Source organism: Mytilus edulis, chromosome 1 (assembly GCF_963676685.1).
Source record: "Mytilus edulis chromosome 1, xbMytEdul2.2, whole genome shotgun sequence".
Taxonomy (NCBI): Eukaryota; Metazoa; Mollusca; class Bivalvia; order Mytilida; family Mytilidae; genus Mytilus; species Mytilus edulis.
This window is the reverse complement of record NC_092344.1, coordinates 43,219,579-43,243,160: the sequence shown is the minus strand read 5'-3', so window position 1 is coordinate 43,243,160 and position 23,582 is coordinate 43,219,579. Positions and strand designations below refer to the sequence as shown.

The 23,582-nt window shown below is 31.7% G+C and overlaps 1 protein-coding gene across 1 annotated transcript in view; it reads left to right on the top strand.

Annotated features, from left to right (window-relative positions):
* Positions 1-23,582, top strand: part of LOC139482985 (TPR and ankyrin repeat-containing protein 1-like) — a 67,200-nt gene that overhangs the window by 20,996 nt on the left and 22,622 nt on the right. Inside the window, exons 6-19 of the mRNA XM_071267018.1 lie at positions 1,765-2,109; positions 2,570-2,842; positions 3,712-3,959; positions 4,929-5,082; positions 5,911-6,066; positions 6,490-6,705; positions 8,319-8,579; positions 9,816-10,084; positions 10,422-10,599; positions 13,824-14,141; positions 17,052-17,336; positions 19,489-19,806; positions 21,562-21,834; positions 22,609-22,767. Coding sequence (XP_071123119.1) covers positions 1,765-2,109; positions 2,570-2,842; positions 3,712-3,959; positions 4,929-5,082; positions 5,911-6,066; positions 6,490-6,705; positions 8,319-8,579; positions 9,816-10,084; positions 10,422-10,599; positions 13,824-14,141; positions 17,052-17,336; positions 19,489-19,806; positions 21,562-21,834; positions 22,609-22,767 — 3,453 coding nt within the window. The remainder of the gene's footprint in view (positions 1-1,764; positions 2,110-2,569; positions 2,843-3,711; positions 3,960-4,928; positions 5,083-5,910; positions 6,067-6,489; positions 6,706-8,318; positions 8,580-9,815; positions 10,085-10,421; positions 10,600-13,823; positions 14,142-17,051; positions 17,337-19,488; positions 19,807-21,561; positions 21,835-22,608; positions 22,768-23,582) is intronic.

Sequence of the window (23,582 nt, the reverse complement as noted above, 5' to 3'; positions counted from 1 at the left end):
CCATGCTAATGGATACGAATTCTGTCTCAAACTAAAACAGACACACTTGTTAGCTAACGAATGATTGACTAGACTTTAGGGGAACAGGTTACACATTGTACCGACCATGTCTTTGTAGTTGTCCTTAAATGCTGCGCATTGTGGTCGCGAATAAGTAAAATCCATTTTTTGTATTTTAGCTGTAACATCGAGTATAAAAAAGTAACAATGTTATTGTGTTGATCATTTTATAAATTCATAGCAGTATTTACTCAAGGCTTTCACATATATTTTATAGATAATTCTAATATGACGTGCTTCTTTCGCTTTGTAAACAACACTGTGTGAAAATTCTCGATATATCTATACTCAGCGCAGACTCAGAGATACACAATGTATACATAATAATGGACCACGTAAATCCACATGTATTTGAACCTACTTGCAAACGCTTTGCCAATTCTATTGTATTAGAAATTGTAATAAAACAAAAGACAAAAGAACTTTTATTCTTATTCGGATGCATAATAAAAAGACTTAATATAATGCACCTAGTTTTGTTTATTTCCTAAATATAGTAACACAGCTATATTGTGCAATGTCAATTTCATCATGGAACACTTTCTCTACAATCAGGGGTTCATTAAGGGATGACAATAAGCTTGCTATTTATGTTACCATTTTAAAAGCTATTAATATACTAATTTAAGTTGCAGTATAAAAACAATATTTAGTCAATGTCACAAAATTATAATCTTTTTTTGTAACCATCGAAGTTCGTATAATATTGTATTAAAATGGAATTCTGAGGTAAGTTTTCTTTTGTTTTCCATTCTATTGCATTTGATTTCAGCGAGTCAACATGGCAGCTCCTTCGTTACGAAATGTCAATTTTGGATTTACCGGTAGCTTACGAGAAAATATCTAAATTAAAAATCGGAAATATTGGGTTTGAGAATTAACATATTTTTTCCAGCGGTTATTAACGAAATATTCAATGCAAGCTAAATATTTATGAGAATATTTGAGCTTTATCTAACAAGGAGTAAAAAAGAACAGCTTCACACACGGCATACCCACTCTCGCTTCAGTATTTGAATGAACTTATTTGTCCTATTAGAATCGAAATAATTCATGGAAGCCATAACGCTAACGCTCAGGATAAAATTCGAATATCACGGCCCAGGCCATGTGTAAATTTCCAACAAATCTATGGCTTCCATGAATTATTTCTTAATTTTTATTAGAAAAGCTCACTTAATTAAAGTCGATATGTAAATAGTCAGTTTCTGACTATGGAAAAGACATTCAGTAATGTAACAATAACAGATAGTTTTTATAAATTTTCTGTTTACAAAACTTTGAATTTTTCGAAAAACTAAGGATTTTCTTACCCCAGGAGTAGATTACCTTAGCCGTATTTGGCACAACTTTTTGGAATTTTGGGTCCTCAATGCTCTTCAACTTTGTATTTATTTGGCTTTTTGAACTATTTTCATCTGAGCGTCACTGATGAGTCTTATGTAGACGAAACGCGCGTCTGGCGTATAAAATTATAATCCTGGTACTTTTGATAACTATTTGCATTGTAACAAAATGAAACAGACGATACATAGGGGAACATAAAATCTTAAGCTTCAGACGCATGGATTTACATTGTTTTGGTTTCAGTTTTTTAGTACAATAATAATTAGATATTGAAAAACACCATGCCGAAAACAAACTTTCGACTATAAAATGTTACGCAACAGTTACTTAGATGTACGTTAATGTATTTTTTTCCAGACATATTAGAAATAGATTCATTCATAAAAAATCCAGAATCAGACGAAGTTAAGGATTTAATCCTGAAGCGACATTCGTCAAACGATCAGTGGAAAGCAATTTCCTATTTGCTCATCGGTAATGTTATTGGCGCTGACTCGAAACTAGCAGGAAGCTTCTCAAAATGCAATTGTTCTAGTTTATCAGTTCTGAAGATGTTTAAAGAGACTTCAGAAACACAGAAAAGAGTTTGGGCTAACAAATTGGCAATCAAACTACTGCAGAATGGTGCTTCGTTTCAGGAATTTGAGAATGGGATGGACGAACACGTTATTCACTTTGGTGTTAAGATTGCCTTACAAACAGGTATCATAATTGCTATCAATTATTTTTACATAACACGGATTCCTTATTCGAATTTGTCAATACTTTTGGACCTATAAGTTATTTCCTGCTTGTAACGTTTGTATAATAGTTATGATTTTCAACCATTTTAGCTGCAATCATTCATGAAGAACCATTATTTCCCCCCGTTATAGATAAGTTCGTATAAAAAATAGTGCATATTTTACATTCGTACAAAAAATCTTTTAAAACAAACAAAAACTATCCATATAACTTAACAATATTTTAACAAAAAATAACACTTGCTTTACATATTGAATTGAAGTTTGTGATCAGGAAAATTATTTATGTAAAAAGCAACGAAGTGCAAAACACTTTACTGTCAGACAATATTGATATAGAAAGAACTAGAAAAGATAAACAGAAAATGCCGAAAAACATTTGAATATAATAATCGTTGTAACTTGATTTTTCCCTGCAGGTAATGCTGAGTTTTTAAAATATTTACTGTCATCATTTATGATTGAACCATCTAAGATAAATGCCCAATGCAATGGAGACACAGTATTACACTTTCTTGTGAAGGATTTAGACATTCGTAAAACAACAATTGGAGAAACGATCATTGGTCTTTTGGTTAATCATGGCTGTCGGCTAGATATAAAAGACAATGCAGGCAAAACACCAGTTGAATATACAAGTAAAGGTGACCAGGTATTCAGGCTATTACAAAATGCCTCAAACTGCAGTACAGGTAAAGACATTTTCGCTGCTGATATTTTTTTAAGTACACACGACGCCCTTCTTTGCATTTAAAAAATAGTTTCATTCAAATTAGTAAAGAGAACCGTACGGCCTTCAAAAATGAGCAAAGCCCATACCGCATAGTCAGCTATAAAAGGCCCCGATAAGACAATGTAACACAATTCAAACGAGAAAACTAACGGCCTTATTTATGTAAAAATAAAATGAACGATAAACAAATATGTAACACATAAACAAACGACAACCACTGAATTACAGGCTCCTGACTTGGGACAGGCACATACATAAATAATGTGGCGGGGTTAAACATGTTAGCGGGATCCCAACCCTCCCCTAACCTGGGACAGTGGTATAACAGTACAACATAAGAACGAACTATACAAATCAGTTGAAAATGGCTTAACTCATCAGATGGACAGAAATACAAGTGGACGTGGCCCGGTACTTATACATCCCGACACCAAAAGACACAATGAACAGATCTGAGAGTACTCGCAGTTATCTGACAGCTAGTTCAAAGCCACTAACAACTAATAAAAAAATCATGCAACTAAGACTAGACCCCCATTTAACTGATATATATTCACAGGTTGTAAAAATATCAAATGATTGTTTGCTGCCCAAGTTTCCTTCTTTAAATAATATAAATAAAAGAAATATTCTATTTTCCGGTGATTTTATAGTAAAATAGTTAAGAAGATTTCATTTTGTTGACAAATTTTATCTAATTAATGAGAAATCAGTGTGTTGTAACTTTTTTCTAATTTTGAATGATATATATTAGAACAAAATAATTACATTTTAAGGAAGATAAATCAATTGATAAGCTGTAATTTATACGCTTAATTTACCCTGTAGGTAGAAACGATATTACAAGTATATCGAGAATTCGGAAGATGGGGAAGGATGCCCTTGCGGCAGGTAACTTAGAAAAGGCACTCGAAATGTACACAGAGGGATTATCAGTTTGTTCAGATAAAGGAGACTTAAAAGAAACGTCAATGTTGTATACAAACAGAGCAACCGTATATAGTAAGCTTGAACAACATGATATGGCTTTAAAAGATGCAGAAAATGCTATTCAAGCTGATCCAACAAGGCATAAGGTATGGAACATATTTTCCAATAAAAGGGATACAACATGCTCTTTTGATTTGAAAGTTTTATTTCCAATAAGATTTAATGAGACGATATTGATTTCTTCATGTGCACCATGAAAAAAGTATTTCTTAAATTTTAGACAGTGGATGAATTTCCGTGTACTTTACAAATGATTTATACATAAAAACTCATATCAAAGTTACCAAGCATAACTAACGTTTAATGAAGATTAATAATAAAATTCTAAAAACCAAACACACGATTAAACTTCAATATACAAATGTACAACCACATGAAACGGTTATTTGACAAAAGAGAAAAAGAAAGAATGAATAACTAATTCCAGCTGTTTTTACGATTGTTTTATATCTATATTTATGTTATAGTGTAACCTGACATCAGACATGTAATTCTTAAACATAAGCTAGCTTTCAAAGACTTATGTTGCATAGCAATAGACACATGTGCAAAACATAACAATAATATTAGATCTGATTTCACTATTTCAAACTCAAATAGACACTCTCTTTTAGCCAAGTCAGTAAAATGTGTTTCGTTTTAATAGGCACATAGAACGATATTTGAGCAATACTTTAATTCAATCTTCTTTGGATCTGTATGTAATCTATGTTGTGACTTTGGATAGAAAAAGATTACATATGAGCTCAGCATGTTCAGTAATTGGAAAGAATGCCATAATGATAGAGTCCGCAACAAGTCTTTCTACATAAATAAATTGACAATAATTAGTTGTGTAAATCTACCTGCTTCGCCGTGTGTTTGAAATGTTCTCATCGCATGAAAGGTACAATCTAACTTATATTGTTGGTATCACTGACGACATCTATATACACAACATTAAATAATGACTAAAGTAATATTTAATGTTTTGAAATTAGTTTCTTTCCATGACTGATTTTTGTCAATTGTATTATAATTATTCGATCAACTAATTTGTAAAAATTTAATTTAAGGCACACTGGAGGAAAGGAAGAGAACTTTATCTTATGAACAAATATGACGAATCATTTGATGCTTTCCTACTTGGATGTGGAGCAGTTCAACCAGTGTGTGATGACATAATTGATTTGCTATATGGTGCAGTGATTGCTTTTCCAGATGTATCAGGTATGAGTTTTTCATAGTGACAGAGCAATGAAATATATTGATGTGATCGAATTGCAAAGTACTATCAAATGCAACACTAAAAATCGTTTAGTTATGGTCCAGTTGAAAACTATCAAGTGACAGAGCAATAACGCAGTTAAACTAATAGTAAATGTTTGGCTTGTAGCGATTAGCTAAACTTTGTAAGACATGGAAGCCGAATTCTGAATTGTATTTTGACATTCTTTACACCAACAGCAGAAGAATGCTTATTAAGTGAAATAATGTTTATTGGGGCAATAACGGGTTGATCATTACTTTGCATTAATATAATCAATATTGAGAGAGTTGCTTTTATAGTACAGCTTAGAAAACCAGGTGACTAGAATAAAAGTCCATGTCTTGGTTAATAATGTACATACGGTTAACTTTGTCATAGTTGTCATGTTCATGTATTTTATTACATGTTAAACATAAGATGTGGTATGATTATCAATGAGACAACTCTCCACAAAAGACCAAAATGAAACAGAAATTAACAACTATAGGTCACAATACGGCCTTCAACAATGAGGAAAGCCCATACCACATAGTCAGCTATAAAAGGCCCCGAATTGACAATGTAAAACAATTCAAACGAGAAAACTAAAGGCCTTATTGATTTTAAAAAAATGAACAAAAAACAAATATGTAACACATGTTCAAACGACAACCACTGAATGACAGGCCCATGACTTGGGACAGGCACATCAAACATGCAACTTATTCTCTTTTAAAATCCGTGTTATATAAAAAGTGTTTTTCTTTATAGAGTTTTGTCCAAATTGAATGTAGTTTTGTTTATTTTAGAAAATCGCAAAGGCACAATGTACAAACAGTTGTTTCCATATTGTTTTATTCAGTTCTGGCCTAAAATACTGAATCGATTATCAAAAGAGTGTAAATGGGTAGGAATCAGATATCTCATTTTAGGATTGAAAACTGAACTTCCAACAGATCATGCAGGTAAATATAGACATATATCACTGAGGAAAATTCTATATATGTACATATGTTTAAAAGGTCAAGATGTGAGTCATCGATCTTCTGATGAGGGCGCTTGATATTTACGAGTAATGTTACATGAACATAATGAATGAAAAGTAAAAGAAATAAAAATATCGAACTTTCAGGAAAATTCAAAACGGAAAGTCCTTTAAAAAAAATTCAAAATCTAAAGCTAAAATATCAACCCGAGCCACCAATATAATTGAAAGAGCTCTGCTGTAATTACAGCTAAGTATATAATAAATATGTATATCGTATCCTTCAATTTCCCAAGGACATGCGAGATGGTGACGCCGCAAAAAAAAAAGAGCATTGATTATAAAAAACTTCAATATATCTGGAAAAAAAATGAAGGATTGATGTTAATAATTTTTGTTTTAGGCTATGGAGTTGCAAGTTCTTGTGACACTAGTGATATTGAACTGAGCACTGTGTTCAAATTTGTAGAGGAAACTCGATCAGATAGATCAGTGAAAAATTGGTTAACCCCTACATTAATGGTTCTCTTATTTAGACATAAGAAAATATTTCTAAATTTCAAAAAAGATACCACTGATACTTGTATCCATGCTGCTGTAAAATATGCGCTAATTACAGGTAAGAAATATAAACTATAGATGATCAATTAATTGTTTGCTGGGTAATAATACTACTTTTTATTTTTATCCGTCATTCTAGCACCATTTGTATAGGGTATTTATGCAATAAATTAATCGGATTTATGGTTCATTGATGTATCATGATAACATGTAGATCGAGTTTGCCTTTCGTCACGTTACAGGGACTATTATCTTATGTTGTACAGTTAAAACACTTTCCAAGGTTCGGGGTCTTGGCTATAGTGAAAATGGTTAATCCCGCCACATTCTGTATGTTTGTGTTTGTCCCTAGTCCCCTGTAATTCAGTGGTTTTCGTTTGTTGGTATGTTACATATATGTTTTTTTGTACAAAATATTGTACATAAATATGCTGTTGGTTTTCTCGTTTGGATTGTTTTATATTTGTCATTTCAGGCTTTTTATAGCTGACTATGCGGTATGAGCTTTGTTCATTGTTGCACATCTTCTTTTTTATTTTCGCTAAATTACAGACTTACATATATGGATTCCTGCTTGATATACTTGCAAAATAAGGGGTAAATTTAGTACGTTATTATACAATACTGTCGTAGATTATTGAGTTTGCGTTTTCGTTGATCCTGTTGACCAAATATTTTTTGACTGACACTCCTGTGAATTGAGTAAGAACTATTGTGGATACACGTTTCTTTCCTTTTGATGAAGACTTTGTACTTGGTTTGACGAAAATGTCATAATTTCATTTCATCACGGAAAATACGTTCATCAAGCTCTCAGTAACTGGGAAATATTAACTTTTATTTATCATTTTTATGTACTTACATTTTGTTGTTTATTTTAATGTTATTTTAAACACGTGTGCCCTCTAGTATTGATTCTTAGTATATGTTTAATCAGACTGCTTTTTGGTACATTGATCCGGATATAAAGAAGATGGTTAACAACCTTAAGTTTAACCCCATTACATGCATTTTACATATTTTAGCGAGTTTTTTGTATTGAAAGTAAATGGCAAAACTATTTTTAAAAAATCCTGTCATAGACTTTGAAATGTCTACATTTTGACACATTGTAGAATTTTCTTCTTATTGCTGAAGTAATACATTCTATAAGTCTATTGGGTACTTAATGTTGTTGTTTAATTTACGAATAACAAACCAATACCTTATTATTCATATTTATTTATATCAGTACAACAATATGATCCTTTTGACATTTCTCTAAATAGACTATACCCTTCAAATAGTAATTGGCGAGAACAGAACTTTGGTGGACAGGAATGATTCGTAATTTTTCTCGTAATACAATAACAAATATGCATCTTCAAAGTGGTAACGTTTATGCTATAATTGGAAAGTCAAGTAATCTATTTAAACTTTTGTGTATCATCATAATATTGTCAATACCTCAAAGTGTACATGCTGTGAATTTCGACAGAAAGAAATTGTGTAAAATAACATTTGTAATTTAGACTTTTTAATTGTTTAAGACACATTGAAAATAGAATGTTGACAAAAAAATTACATGCAAGCAATGCCAAGAGTTTCTGTACGGTCCAGTGAAGTTGGGAATTACTTTCGATTATCAGTTGCCAGTTTACAATTGTTTGTTAATCTACAAAATTTATGTAGGTGATGTGTGTTTGCTTGAGCTGATGCCTATCCAGGGAACTAGATTCATAGATGAATATTTAAATGGTAACCAGGAGTCGCCTTACCATGTCATTACTAAGAATCGATATACACAAGACTGCCAGTTAATGAGGAAAGTTGTATTAATCCTGATCGAGAAAAACTTCACAGCCAGTTTTAAAGATAAGGAATACCGTTTGCCCATAGATTACATCTCGAAAGAACAAGTTGGTGTATTACACGACGAATTACTGAAAATAAGTAAGATCCAGAAATATTTGTAAATTAAGAAATATCAATTTCAAAATTACTTGGTTTGCCAATCATTCGGGGCATTTATATTCTTTCCAAATATGATAAGGGTCTTGGCTCTTTAAAACTCCCACTCAGTCGATATCTCTGCTGGTAGAATTTTAGTCACCGATGGTATTACTTTCTCAATAGCCAGTACAATGCTACTTGCTTGAACAAGCATTTACTACTTTATTAAAAGCTGTTATAAAATTCTAAAAATTATATAAATTTAAGTAATGTATTTCACTGTTTAATTGCTCTAATGTCTTGTCCGAGCTTTGCAATAAATAAGCTCTCTTTGTGTTTTAATAAGCTTTTCGTGACTGTATAAGATTTTGGATTTTCGTATATTTTAGCTTTGAGCATCACTGAAGAGACAGTTAAAGTAGAAATTAGAATATTGTGCAGTAAAAGTACCAATCTTAATATTATCATAACATTTTTCTGTCGAAATTAATATATATTTTTTGTTGAATTTATTATGTGAATTTACATTTAGCCAGATATATTCTTTTAACATAATATCAATCACTTTTAGCCAAAGCCCTATCAATTTTAAGTAATTTTATATTAATACCAAGGAACAGAAACTATAAGAAATTGTTTGTATTGTGTAGATATTTTTGAAGCCAAAACTTCCATTATTTGCCAAGCATATAAACTAGAACTGATATGCGGCTTTCAAAATATCATAAAAGTTAAAAATAGAAAATACTCAAGATAAAAAACTCCTATTGAGTACATGTGCTGTATGTAAATTGTCTATTACAAATGTTGCACGAACCTTTCTGTCAACCTGCAAAACGGTTAAGAATTCTCAAAAAGCTATTTTTTGGCGTTATAAGATGATTTGTTTTGCACAACAATATGTTGAAAAGAAAATTTTATTTCAGAGATATATCAATTATTAAGACCTTTGAAAAGCACCTTAATATTGTGTATTTTTTTACCATTTTTTGAAATAATTCAAGATGCAAATATGGCTGTTTCATGAAAAGTAATGAAAATATACCAACATTTATTTTCACCTTAACTCCTAAATACCCAAATGTATTTGAAATATATATAATTTTGCCAAGTTGTAACTATCAAATTGGACGAATTTTGGTATTTTGCATGGTTTTATGGCAGACTGGCTCTTAAAAGTATCAATTCAATGACTGCATATCGTTAACATGTCAATCATAATATTATACCATTAAGGTAGTGATGGTGGCTTAAAGACACAAGCTCAAATTATTCAAAAAATTGAAGAAGAAATGTTAAAGAAAGACTACACAACTGCCCTTCAAATGGGTTATAATGCCATGTCGACATTTGATGTGGATCTAATGTTTGGATTTAACATTGTGAACGCAGAACTGTCATGCTTGTTGAGAAATCTATCCGATTGTCATTTACATCTTGGAGAAATCAATGCTGCCATAAATACCGCGGGTGACAGTGTGAAATACAATCAAACTTGTTATAAAGTAAGTATCTTGAACCAAAGACTGTTGTAAGTTAGAATATCTGACAGATTTAAAAAAAAAAAACTCTTTATATTTTTAAACTGTCTTAAAAATAACAGCAGGTTTGATTTCAGCTGTATTGTTGATTTTTAATCAAGAGTATTAGTTTTCTTATTGACATATTTATGAAAGATATATATCCATTTTTTTGCAATTAGTTGAAATGTTTCTACCTTAATCCGATAACGTTGAATGCTGTTTTATGAAATCTAAATTTTATTCGCTCAACAAAAAGAGGGTTGTGTTTGATTGATATTGATTCAAGAAGTTCTATATCGTTATTTTATCAATTTTACAGGCACACTATATGTTAGGGAATGCTTTACTAATAAACAAAAGTTACGAACCTGCATTTGCAACATTTGTAAACGCACTCCTGCATCATTGCAACAGCCGTACAACTACAGATATATCTATGATTGTTGAAATCTTAAAGAAAATTTGCCTTACATTTATGCGTTTGGACAAAAAAAGTAGTAAGTAGTAATTTTAAATGTATTTATCATTTTAGTAAAGCACATACACACTTTTTATTAATATCAATAAAAATGTCGATTTTATGTAGCCATGATCCCGTCTTCATTTTTCATTTGGTAGTTCATTACTGTAAATGCAGAAATTATTGCGAGGTTTTTTGTATTAAACAGGATTTTTCTCAAAGTCGTAAAAATTAAAATCGCATTCAAGTCTTAAATGTCAAAAATCGCAATAATAAATGCACGCAATAATTTCTGAATTTACAAATATTTGTTTAACCGGATTTATAACAAGCTATACGACGAGTGCCATGCGTTCAAATGGGTTTCTGACACGTCCGGAGAATGCACACCTTTAGTTTACTTCAGATATTGTTTAATCATACTATTTTTTTCTTATCACATTAATAAAAAGAAATAGACGAAGATACTTTGAAGTAGAAATTAAATGTGCTTAAGCATTTTTGTACCTTAATGGAGTTGTTATTGTTATATGAAATCATTTTATTGGCAACATTACATGTACAAATCAGTTTAAAACTTTTAATTGATTTTTGTTTATATACTTTTAATGGAGTTCTTGCAAAAGTATTTGTTTGTTACTTCAACGGGTCTTCTTACTCGATTTATAAAATTTAAACATTAGTAAACTATTGTTGCTTATAGTTTTAAATACATGCAGGCCGCCTGTGTTTAATTGTCAATCGTAGCTTATGCTTCTAGATTTAGAACAGAACATGATAAGATCATATCAAATGATGAGAAATAGACTAAAAAAACAACAAAATCTCGACAAGAGAGTTGTACAGTCGGAAGTAAATTATATTTATTGATTGACAAATGAAGATTTAGAAATCCTGGTTACGATTTAGATCAAGACCATATAAACTATTGTAATATAGTAAACAGAACATAACACTACTGTTCAACGTTTTCTTCATATTCTAGTATGACGAACTATTATTGTCAACCAGTATTATCACAATAAAGCTACCTTTAGCGCACACGCAGTAATAGAAAAAAACGGCTGTTCCGCGTTACGACCAACTTATTCATGCTGCCATATATTCTCAATTTTCGACATCAAAATCCCCAGTTTACGAGGCCAAGATTCAGATGCAATATATATATCTCTATTCCACAGCAACATAAACAAATCAGTCCATTTCAATTTATTTTTCATGGCAAAATTTCATATAACGAAAATTCTGCGAAATGATGTTAATGTCTTGGCATGGCAACGAAACAAGGTGACGTCACAAGTATGTTTCCGTAAACAAAAAAATCAGATGTAAATACCGGGCGTTTTAAAGCTTCTTGTATGCCTCAGAACGAATAAAATTACATTGGAAGAAAATATATAAGTTAGAAATGCGATTGAAAAAAAAAATCATTGAATAATATAATATTACTAATATAAAATCGAAACAGCCCAAAACATTATCGTATGTACAAGGCTTTCATGGTTAACAAAATTATCGAATTTGTCCTATTAGAATCCAAAAAATACATGGCAGCCATAGATTTGTTTTCATTTAACCATGGGTTGGGCATTTATATTTGATTAGTTTACCCTGAGCGTTAGCAAACAAATCTACGGCTGCCATGAATTATTTTAGTTGGGGCCATATCAACTATTGTTATTGGAAAGCAGAACATGCATTTCTGTTTAATGTTAACTTCATAATATATTTTGGGTGCTAAGGGTACGTCCCGTAATGACCTAAAAAACTAAAGTCATTACTCCCGCGGTTGTCTCAACAATTTCAAGATGTTTAACTTCTAAAAATCTTCTTTGAAATATTAAAAATTTCAATCAGTGTTTTTTCGACTTAATTCGTAGCTCTTCTCATGAATCTCATCTTGAAGAGTCTTTCAAACTAAATATTTCGTTCCAGTAAAGGATAAACTATGATCTGAATAAAAATGACAAATATGAAGACTTCGTTTGCTAGAAGTTTAGAAAACTACGTGGGGGTAACTTTTTAATCTAGTACGACTTCAGAAAGTTTAATTTTCAAACAATTCCGAAAGCATATTATTCTAAAAATGTGCGCACGGTCAACGCTTTTACAACCTATGAAGTTAAAAAAAGAAGCATTCAATACTTATAATTACATTTTTTAGCTAGGATCATGCAAACACGATTTTTATCAAGTTTTTATTTAATTTACCTGTGCACTATATTGTGGGACCTCTTGCCATCATGAATGATAAAAGAGTAGGTTCAGTAAGACCCCTTTTTGGCCCCAAAATATAGCAGTTTCACAAAATTGTTTAAATGCAAAATATTAATGCTCTTCAACTTTGTACTTGTTTGGCTTTATAACTATTTTGATATGAGCGTCACTGATGAATCTTATGTAGACGAAACGCGCGTCTTGCGTACTAAATTATAATCCTGGTAACTTTGATAACTATTTAGCTATTTTTGGGAAAGTTGAAAACTTCTGGTACATAAATATGGGCTGTTGTTTTCAATACAATACACATATGTCGGGTACTAGCATCGTTAACCCATGCTAAATTTATGAAATCATCACAATACTAGCATTTGAATTAAATTTTAGACGGTTTCCCTCTTAAAAGGAAGTGACCGCATTCGTTCTTCTTAATATTTAAAAGTAAGTTGTATTTGATGATAATATATAATATATATAAAGGTTGAGTGTGAACACGGATGCGGCCACATTCATTTTTGACTAAAACCATCCGAAAAATGACCTATTATGACGTATTTGTCAGATTTTTCATATTTAATCTTATATTTGAGCGTATATAATGACTAATTAAATTAAAATCTTTCACATAAACTAATTGAAGTAGACAGTTAAGTGTTTAAAAAGTGTCCAAAATCTTTCATCAGATGAACCTTAAATTTGAGGCCAAACTCGGCCCTTACCAGACCTACTCCTTTTTTTAAAGAAATAATTGATGCAAGCTATATTTTATTGTAGTTTTAACATGGGTTGACATTATATTCGTGATTATTTTTGCCCGAGCGATAGTGAGGGCTAAAATAACACGAATATAATGCATATATTATGCGTTGAACCACGGAGGTCAAGTTGCTCACTTGCATTAACTTATCATAAAACGAGGTATATACGTTGATTCATTACTCGTGCAGTAATATTCTTAAATTTTGAATAATACTAGTTAGCTATTAGATTAACAGGGAATTTGTTTCTGATAACAATTTATATTAATTTCAACATTTTTAGGACCGGTTGACATTCAAGCAGCAATTCCTGTTCCCGTGGCATATTCAGTCTGGGTTCATGTCTTATACGATTTTATATCGGACAGAAACCTGGTGGCAGCGAAATTTATCGACGAATTCATGTCTACATTAAAGTCTGATAATCAGAAATTGGATTTTAATCTCAAGCCTCTCTGTGATATGCTAGTGTTAGAGAAGTTTCCTGAATGCATGTTTTTTATTGCTTACCTTATTAGATGTGGTTGTATATATTCTGCTTTATCAACGCAAGAAGGGGACACATTTATCAACGCAGCTGTACGAATGACATTTTATACTGGTAAGTTGTTTAGTTAAAATAGACGAAGTGCATCCAAGATTCATAGTAAGTTATTTACTTTAAGTAAGTTTAAATATATTTTCCAATCATATATAAATATAATAAAAAAATAATTTGATACGTTTACCTTTGTCCACATATCATACAATTAAAGCCTTTTAATGAGGTCGACAAGAAGATATGTAGACTAAAAACAAGTATATTGACTAAGAACGATAAATGAGGTCGATATACTTCTTTAGGTGGTCGATTTATGCTCGTATCAACCTAATACAAAGGCTTAAATTGTTTATCATAACTGTAAATTATACACAAATACAGCACCAATGCATTTGGTTGATTGTTTCGATTGTGTCAGATGTTCTAAAAATAAACGTGCAATATCAATTTTCGATCTGCTGTTTTCAGTCTAGCTTTTTTTTAAATAATTAAATAGGTGACTCTTTCTCAAATTAGTTTGAATATACACAGTAATACTATCAACTTTTACCAACTCTTATACCTTCCATATCTTCAATCTATTCAGATATTTCTGCTTGAAACTCGTTTTTTTCTTATATGTCTTTCGTACAGTTCGAATTGAAATGAACAACATTAATTAGCATGTAATCATTGATTAGCGGTTGAAGAAGACTTCTTCTTCAATTCATTACATAACTGTAGTATTATACATTCACATTTCTGTACACTTAATGGTTGTTGTATATTAAACGTTAAGCACCAATACTGTAAATTTTTACGAAATATAGAAATACCAGTACTTTCAATTGGAAAATAGTCTAGTCATGGTCAACACGACAAAACGGAAATCAAATGGCAAAATTAAAAGATCAAACAAATCAAACGAATGGATAACAACTGTCATATCACAGGCATTTTCTTATGTAAACCTGGTTTTATAGCTAGCTAAACCTCTCACTTGTATGACAGTCGCATCAAATGCTATTATATTGACAACGATGTGTGAACAAAACAAACAGATATAACAATTAAAAATGTCAAAAATAGGGTACAGCTGTCAACATTGTATTATAATTTTAATCACTATAAAAACAAACAAATATATAAGAAAGAAGCACAAAAAGGCATATAGACAAAGCACATTAGCAAAAAGAAAGGCAAGAATACAAAAATTTACAATAGCATAATCACACAATGCCGGGATTTAGAAGTCCAGAGACACGTCATACGTATCGAAGAAACACAAAAAGGCATATAGACAAGGCACAAAGACTAAACAGTAAAAGTAATATTATTAGATTTATTTAAGTAAGTTCTCAATTAATGTCCATTAGAATACATACTAACGGTCGATACACTTTATCACCGAAACGTGTGTATTTATTTTCCAGGAGAAATATTAAAGTTTTAATAATATCTTCACATTTCCAGTAAGTGTACCTAGCATACTTGACATTTTGATTACAGAGATTTTTAAAAGACAATTTAATTGATTTGGAAAGTTTTTCTTTATATATTGTGTGGAAGTGTAGCGTAGATTGTAGAAAAATCATAACTGTCATCAGAATAATCAGGACCAATTAAGAAATCCAAAATATTATTCCATTATTTGCAGGAAAATTACATTTGTTATCCATTTGTTTGATGTGTTTGAGCTTTTAATTTTGTCATTTGATTAGGGACTTTCCGTATGGGATTTTCCTTGGAGTTCGGTATTTTTATGATTTCACTTTTAAGCTCACCCGGCTCAAAGGGCCAAGTGAGCTTTTCTCATCACTTGGCGTCCGTCGTCTGTCGTCTTCGTCGTCGTCGTCGTCGTCCGTCGTCGTCGTCTGTTAACTTTTACAAATATCTTCTCCTCTAAAACTACAGGGCAAAATTTAACCAAACTTAGCCATAATCATCATTTGGGTATCTAGTTCAACAAATGTGTCCGATGACCCGGTCAGCTTACCAAGATGGCTGCCATGGGTAAAAATTGAACATAACGGTAAAATGTAGATTTTGTCTTATTACTCTGAAACCAGAGCATTTAGAGAAAATCTGACAGGGTTATAATAGTTATTCAAGTCAAGATCTATCTGTCCTAAATTTTCAGATGTAAAAGACAACCGGTTGTTGGGTTGCCACCCCTGAATTGGTAATTTTAAAGAAATTTTGCCTTTTTTGGTTATTATCTTGAATAATATTATAGATAGAGAGAAACTTAAAACAGCAATAATGTTCAGCAAAGTAAGATCTACAAGTAAGTCACATGAGCAAAATGGTCAATTGACCCCTTAAGGAGCTATTGCCATTTATAGTCAATTTTTACAAATTTTGTAAATTTTGGTAAGTTTTTACAAAATGTTTTTCTCTCTAACTACTGGGCAAAGTGCATTATAGATAGATATATTGTTAACAGTAAGAGTGTTCAGTACAGTAATATCTACAAACACATCACCATCACCAAAACACAATTTTGTCACGAATCCATCTGTGTCCTTAGTTTAATATGCACATAGACCAAGGTGAGCGACACAGGCTCTGTAGAGGCTCTAGTTTCATACGCTTTGTTACAAAAAAAAATAAATAATAAGTTATTTGATACTAATAAGGTGACCTTTGATATTTGATCTCGCTTAAAACACAATTTTTTAAGGTTATTCAATAGTGTTGTTATATTATGAATTGCTGACAATATTGTAACATGAAGGCTCCTTAATTTCCTAGCTTGTGATTTTTTAGATAACGCGCAACTGTTCACCAAGTATAATGCTTTTCATGATTATGATGATAGAGGCAGGAAAAATTATGCATTTCGGGACTATTAAGACCCAGTAATAAATTATAGGGAAATTACTTATAAAAGCTTGAAAAAATTCCCTCAAAGTTGACTTTGATGAATGTGGCTATTATGTACATTTTCCGTACCTTCATAACACTTTTTTTTATCCGATTTTGTTAAAGGTATTACTGAAGTGCTGAACATTTTATGTCATTGCCTGCAAGCTGGACAACATAGCAACATAACTGACCGCGAAGGAAACTCTTGTCTCCATGTTGCTGCTGCACAAAAAATAGAAAAGCCTGTTATCGCAAGACATGAAGTTATTCAACTTCTGATGACAACTCATATCAGCCCTTTTCTAAAGAATAAAGATGGGAAGTATGCTATTGACCTTCTTCACAAAGAAGACAAAAGATCAAGAAAAGTCCTCCAAAAGCATATGAAAATGATGTCTGCAGCTAAAGGTTTGTTAAGGATATCAACTTTAAGTTAAAGCCTCGGTCACACCTTACCGGATAGCACGAACGGACGTCTAACGGATGAAAATAAAAGTTGTCCGTTGACAAAATTGTTATCCGTTGGGAGTCCGTTGATGTACCAACCAAGTAAAACGGACGAGTAACGAATGCATAACGGACACACACCGGATATGCAACGTACGAGAAACGGAAACGTACCGGAAAAAACGGATGTCGAACGTACATCCAACGGACGAGTACCGCATAAAACGGACATCTAACCGGATAAAACAGATGAACAAGATATACCGAAAAATTAAAGGCGACAATAATAATATATGTAAATCGCATAAATATTCAAAATGTGTAACTGGTTTTGGTTTGTTCTTCAAAATGCCATCAAAGGGCAGTGTCTGGCCTGAATAAGAACTGCTTGATTGTGAGGACGTACCATTACTCTAAGATCGATTATGAATAATAAGAATTGATAAACCTTAAGAAATCTGACATACCAATAATCGTCATTTCTGACGAGAAATTTTAAATTGGGATTATTTTTGTCCATCTGATGAGTTAAGCCTTTTTCTGCTGATTTTTGATAGTTTATTCTAATGATGTACTGTAATAATACCACTGTCACAGGTTAGGGGGAGGGTTGGGATTCTGCTAACATAATTAACCCCACCACATTATGTATGTATGTGCCTGTATCAAGTCAGGAGCCTGTTATTCAGTGGTTGTCGTTTGTTTATGTGTTACATATTTGTTTTTCGTGTATTTTCTTTATATAAATAAGGCCGTTAATTTTCTCGTTTGAGCTGTTTTTACATTGTTATTTAGGGGTCTTTTATAGCTGACTGCGCTATGAGCTTTGGTCATCGTTGAATGCCGTACGGTTACCTATAACTGTTTATTTCTGTGTCATTTTGGTCTCTTGTGGAGAGTTGTCTCATTGGCAATCATACCACATCTTCTTTTTTATTTTTATTTATCCGTTTCAGATCCGTTCATAATCCGTTTTATCCGTAATAAGTCCGGTAGAAGTCCGTTTCACATTCGTTCAACATCCGTTTTATCCGTTAAATGTCTGGAGAAGTCCGTTGGTGAATTTACCTGCGCGACCTTCAACGGATGTATAACGGACACGTAACGGATACAAAACGGAAACAAAACGGACGCCTACCGGACGTTCAACGGACATTTCATCCGTTTGATGTCCGTTCAAAGTTTTGATCATGCTCAAAATTTTCCACTGGACAGAACGGACGTCGACGGATAAAACATACGCTCAACGGACATGCAACGGATATGGACGGACGTCTAACGGATAAGAACGGACGTCGAACGAACACGAAAGTATTGAAAAAAGTTATCCGTTAGGCGTCCGTTCGAGCTTTCCGTTAAGGTGTGAACGAGGCTTTATGTTCTAAATCAAAGTTATTGGTTCTGATAGTATAAACCTAAAGCCATGCTCCCGACAATGTGGTTTTGACTTCAAGAAAGCAAGCTAAAGCAATGTCTGTTAGCAACTACTTCAATCAAAAATGATAATAGTGTTGTTAACAGTAAGAGCAGATCCCATAAAGGGTAACCATAAATCTTATTTCACTAACAATTAACAATTAATAATAACATTATGTCATTGAAATATCCTACTTATTTTTATGATATAATGACAAAAAAAAAACCAAAAAAACAGCAATCAGGAAAGCGATCATTACAAAATGTCACAAAAAAACTAAGACTGAGCAAGATGACAAGACAATACGATACACTCTATTAGACTCTTACAAGATCAGAGGTCAATACATTATATAAAATAAAATTACAACATTACAATGGTGACAAAACTTATAAAGAATACACAGTAAAAGTATGTAATGTGAAAACAAACACATAACAACTACACTGGGGTTTAACTAAGACAGTTACTTAAGAATGGCTAGCCGTTTCTACTCCACTAGAGACACTTGTTGTGTTACTCATTGTAAGTACCAATAAGATGATTCTTTTTAAGTTATGTCTTTATTATTAGTAACATTTTCATTGTAATCATATTTTCTATTTGTCGGTATTTATATATGCATAGATTATCAAAACTATTATTTTCATTCTAAGCAATTTTACAATATTGTCAATTTTTTCTTTATATTCATAGATGTAGAAAACCCAGACCACCATGGTAGAGAAAGTTCACCAGCAACACCAAAAATCACTGAGCATGATGCACTATTAAAGCAAAAACAACCAACAGATGAGCGAATGAAAAATGACGACAGGCAAAATGATACAGTTGAAGATAAATGCAATACATGCCAGGAAACATTCGATAGATGCAAAGCTAGTATTTTAGAAAAACCATCACTTGCATTAAAAGATCTGTCGAAGCTAATAAAGTCAAAACACAAACATAAACAAATAGAAGAAGCATCAGTTGTTTTGATTGCTGACTTCCTTGCGGAATCAAAAGATATCGGTAAGTAGGTTTGTACGATCATGATATTATTTTTTTTAATGAAAAATACCTTAAGGACAGAAATATGTTGCATATGAGATTTAATAAACCAGGTATACAGTATCAAGAGTATGTGTTGGTGAAAGAGGGACGAAAGATACCAGAGGGACAGTCAAATTTTGTCGTGAACATATTGCGAATTGCGTTGCTATGTTAATGTACTTTTGTTTGTTTACGTCGGAACGTTATGACGTCGGCGTTGGCGGAAGTAGAAACTATGTTATTAATGGTAGACCAGGCCAACTGTATTTTTATATATCTCCTATTGTGACTACAAACATAGCCAGTCGTTACCATTTTAACTACATATCATTAATATTGCAAATTCTTAATAAAACGATATCTTATCAGTCAGGATCCTACTTCGTCAAAATTATCTCCCCATTACGCCAGTTCATTTTCACAATCGTAAAAATGGAAGCCACTGTAGCGATGACGCGCTACCAATTTTGCTCTTGGAAACCGATAAATTTATCCACATTGCACCAATACGATCCTTATATGTCAGTTATATTTTAAAAGACAAATGTATCAACTAGCTAATGAGCATCAGTTAATGATCTTGTCTGCATTGATTCAACTTAAAACTATTGTCTGATCGGTTGTAAGGTGGAATTTTCGAAAAATCATAAACATTTAAAAAAAAATCTAATTAAATATTTCGTGGAAGGGCAGACTAGATTTTTTTAGTGGTTGAGGACCATAAACCCTAGTTATCACACACAAAAAATTAGAATTTTTCGAAGATATGCATTTTCATCATCCAACTTGTAAGACTGTCGTCAAGTACTTTCAGTAAAAAAATAGCTATTCGAACACACCTTCCCTGTTTGTGTGACTCATTAGATAGGTATTTCACTTGACCCATATATTTCATCTTTTAGTACTGTTATTTTTTTGTGTTATAAAGTCAACCTGTAGCTTTAATTTATAAAAATGATAGAATCTGAAGCGAGACGATGTATGAAATATTCTTACTTTGAACGATATCAAGACAAAATACTCAACTCAAACACGCCCTAACATAAAAAGGTGCACTCGATTTTCTCTTTTCGATACAATTGTTACCTATTTTTTGGAATTTTTTCTTCAGTCACATAATGGAAGGGCAGACACGAAAATTACTGAACTAATAGATTGATATCTTTTTCGTCCGTGGTAATTTTTTCAAAAAAATCGGAGGTTATGCATTTTTGTCATCCAACTTGAAAGATACACATGTCGTCGACTTGATATCTAATTGTTCTGCTTAACTATGTACTAGATAAATTGAAAACTTATGCAAATGGTGTTTTTGAAATAAAACACCTCGTAATTGAGAAGAAAATTGCAGTTTTGTTTGTTTCTATTAACTTTTTAAAAATTTGTCACTATAGTAAACAATACAGTAAACATTTATCGCCTTCTCTAATAGAGAGCTTCGATTCTTTTGTTCTATTTCAACCTGGTTTCCGACTGTGATCTCCATCAATTAAATCGATATTTTGCATAGCATTGCACTTTAGCTTACCTCCTACACATCTCTAGGAATATCATTGGTAAAAGGCGATCAAATAAAAACATTTTTAAAATGACTGTGTAGAGATCGTGTATATTTCATATGGGGTTAGTGGGCATGTTTTACTAATTTTAGTATTCTTGTTTTAGTACTGGGTAAGTTGCATTGTAACGTAAAAACAGGATAAATTCCGGTTCAAGTTTTTTTCTTGTTTTCAGATATTCCTGATGATTTATTCAAAATACCACAAAAATTGTTTACGAAGATAATAGAAAATTTAGTGGACCAAGAAAAATGGAAACGAATATATGAACTGGTAACAAAGCATAACATTGTGCATGGCACAAGAAGTCTTGCTGGATTTGCCTCAAAAATATGTACAGAAATACTAATTTCTCAGCTAATCAAAGATTTCCCGAATGAAAAATCTTCAAAATTAATTGAAGAGATAGTAAACTGTTTTATCACAAATGGTAGTACAGTAAATCAAGGTGAGTTTGCACAGATGATAAATACATGCAATGTAAAGATTTATAAAATTTTAATACTATCTGGTAACATTATACATGATAAATCTTTGATTGTGGGTTCGCACATTGATACATGATCTTCATTTGCTATATCAAGTTTTAAAAAGCACATAGAGTAAAATGATGCTTTCATTGGCATCTTAAACCGAAAACAGAATGTTCCAGACTTAGCTTAACACCATTTCGAAATCTTGAAAAATGCGTAATCAAATGGGAGATTAATATCCTGTTGGATTAATAATATTGTTCTATTGCGTAAGAAATTAATATATGTAAGCAAAGCATCCAAATTGTTTATGTACAAGCCATTTGATTGCCTAAAATATGTTTTTTTTTATAAAGAGATTTAAACAAAAATATATGAGTATGAAAAATAATAAATTCTGTTGATTTCCGAGACTTTCTGGTAAACATCAACAGTAAGATGTTTAGAAAACGTAATTCTCTGTAAAAGAAATGTGATGTGTGTAATATTTGGGAAAGACTATATCAAAGTAGAAACAGATTTAGAAAATATTTAAAAATAAACTAAATAAAACTCATCATAGAAATTAAAAAGAAGGACATTACCGTTAACAGGGGATTAGTTCAGATGATTGGAAATGAACACATGTTTGATACATAATCAATGCCAAATAAAAAGTATCAGAGAACACATATTGGGAAATCCAATTTTGATTCAATCATTACTAACATATGTTTTTTTAAATATTTTTTACTTTATTTTATTTTTAGGTGGTGAGATTTGTATAAAAACTGCCATTGCGAGACAGTGGTATAAGTTGATCAATACACTGATCTGTTACTATAATTGTGATCCTCAACATTTAAGTCTTGATTCATGTAGTACTCCTGTTCATTCTGCACTCGTTCTTGGACTGCATAAAGATACAGGTTAGGTTAATTTTTATGACACCAAGATATGTACTCATTTGTTTGCTGAACTATCTTAAGTATAGAAAACGATTATTTGTTATGTCTCAAACGCTTTACGCATCTTTGATTTAAGGTCAAGTTACAGTAGAGTGGCTTTGTCACAGATTTCAGTAACATTTTGCATGCAACTTTAACTTTGACTCGTTGAACTACAACTGAAAATAGGAAAAATAATGCATTCATCTAATTTATCATTGAAATATAACTGATTCAAAATGGATGAAAATTTGCACAGAAAGCATATAAAATCGACTAAAAACCTTCTAAAATTTGTATTAAAATCATATAATCTCTAATTCTACTCCATAGATTTTTCTTTAAAAATATATATGTTGTGAATACATAAATTTCCGTTTTAATGGTGTAAAATTAAGATAGGGTCACCGACTTGGTTTTTCTGTATACATTATTCACAGTCGTGTTCGTTGTGAAAAAATCTTACAAAACGTCGAAATAATTGTAATGGCATCGTGTTACATGCCCTAAAATGTTGATTTTTAGACAAAAAACGAAGTCAGTCAGCAAAATTATGATTATTTCATATCATTAAAACAGAAATTTATGTGTAAACAACATATAGTTTTTTTTTAAGAAAAACATATGATTTATGGAGTAGAATTAGGGATTTGATGTTTTTAAACCGAATTTAAGAAGATTTTTCGCCGATTTTATGTGCTATCTATAAATATTCACTCATATATATCAGATAATAAAAGATATAATTGCATTATTTTTTTCGATTTTCATTTGTAGATCAACGAGTCAGGTTTGTA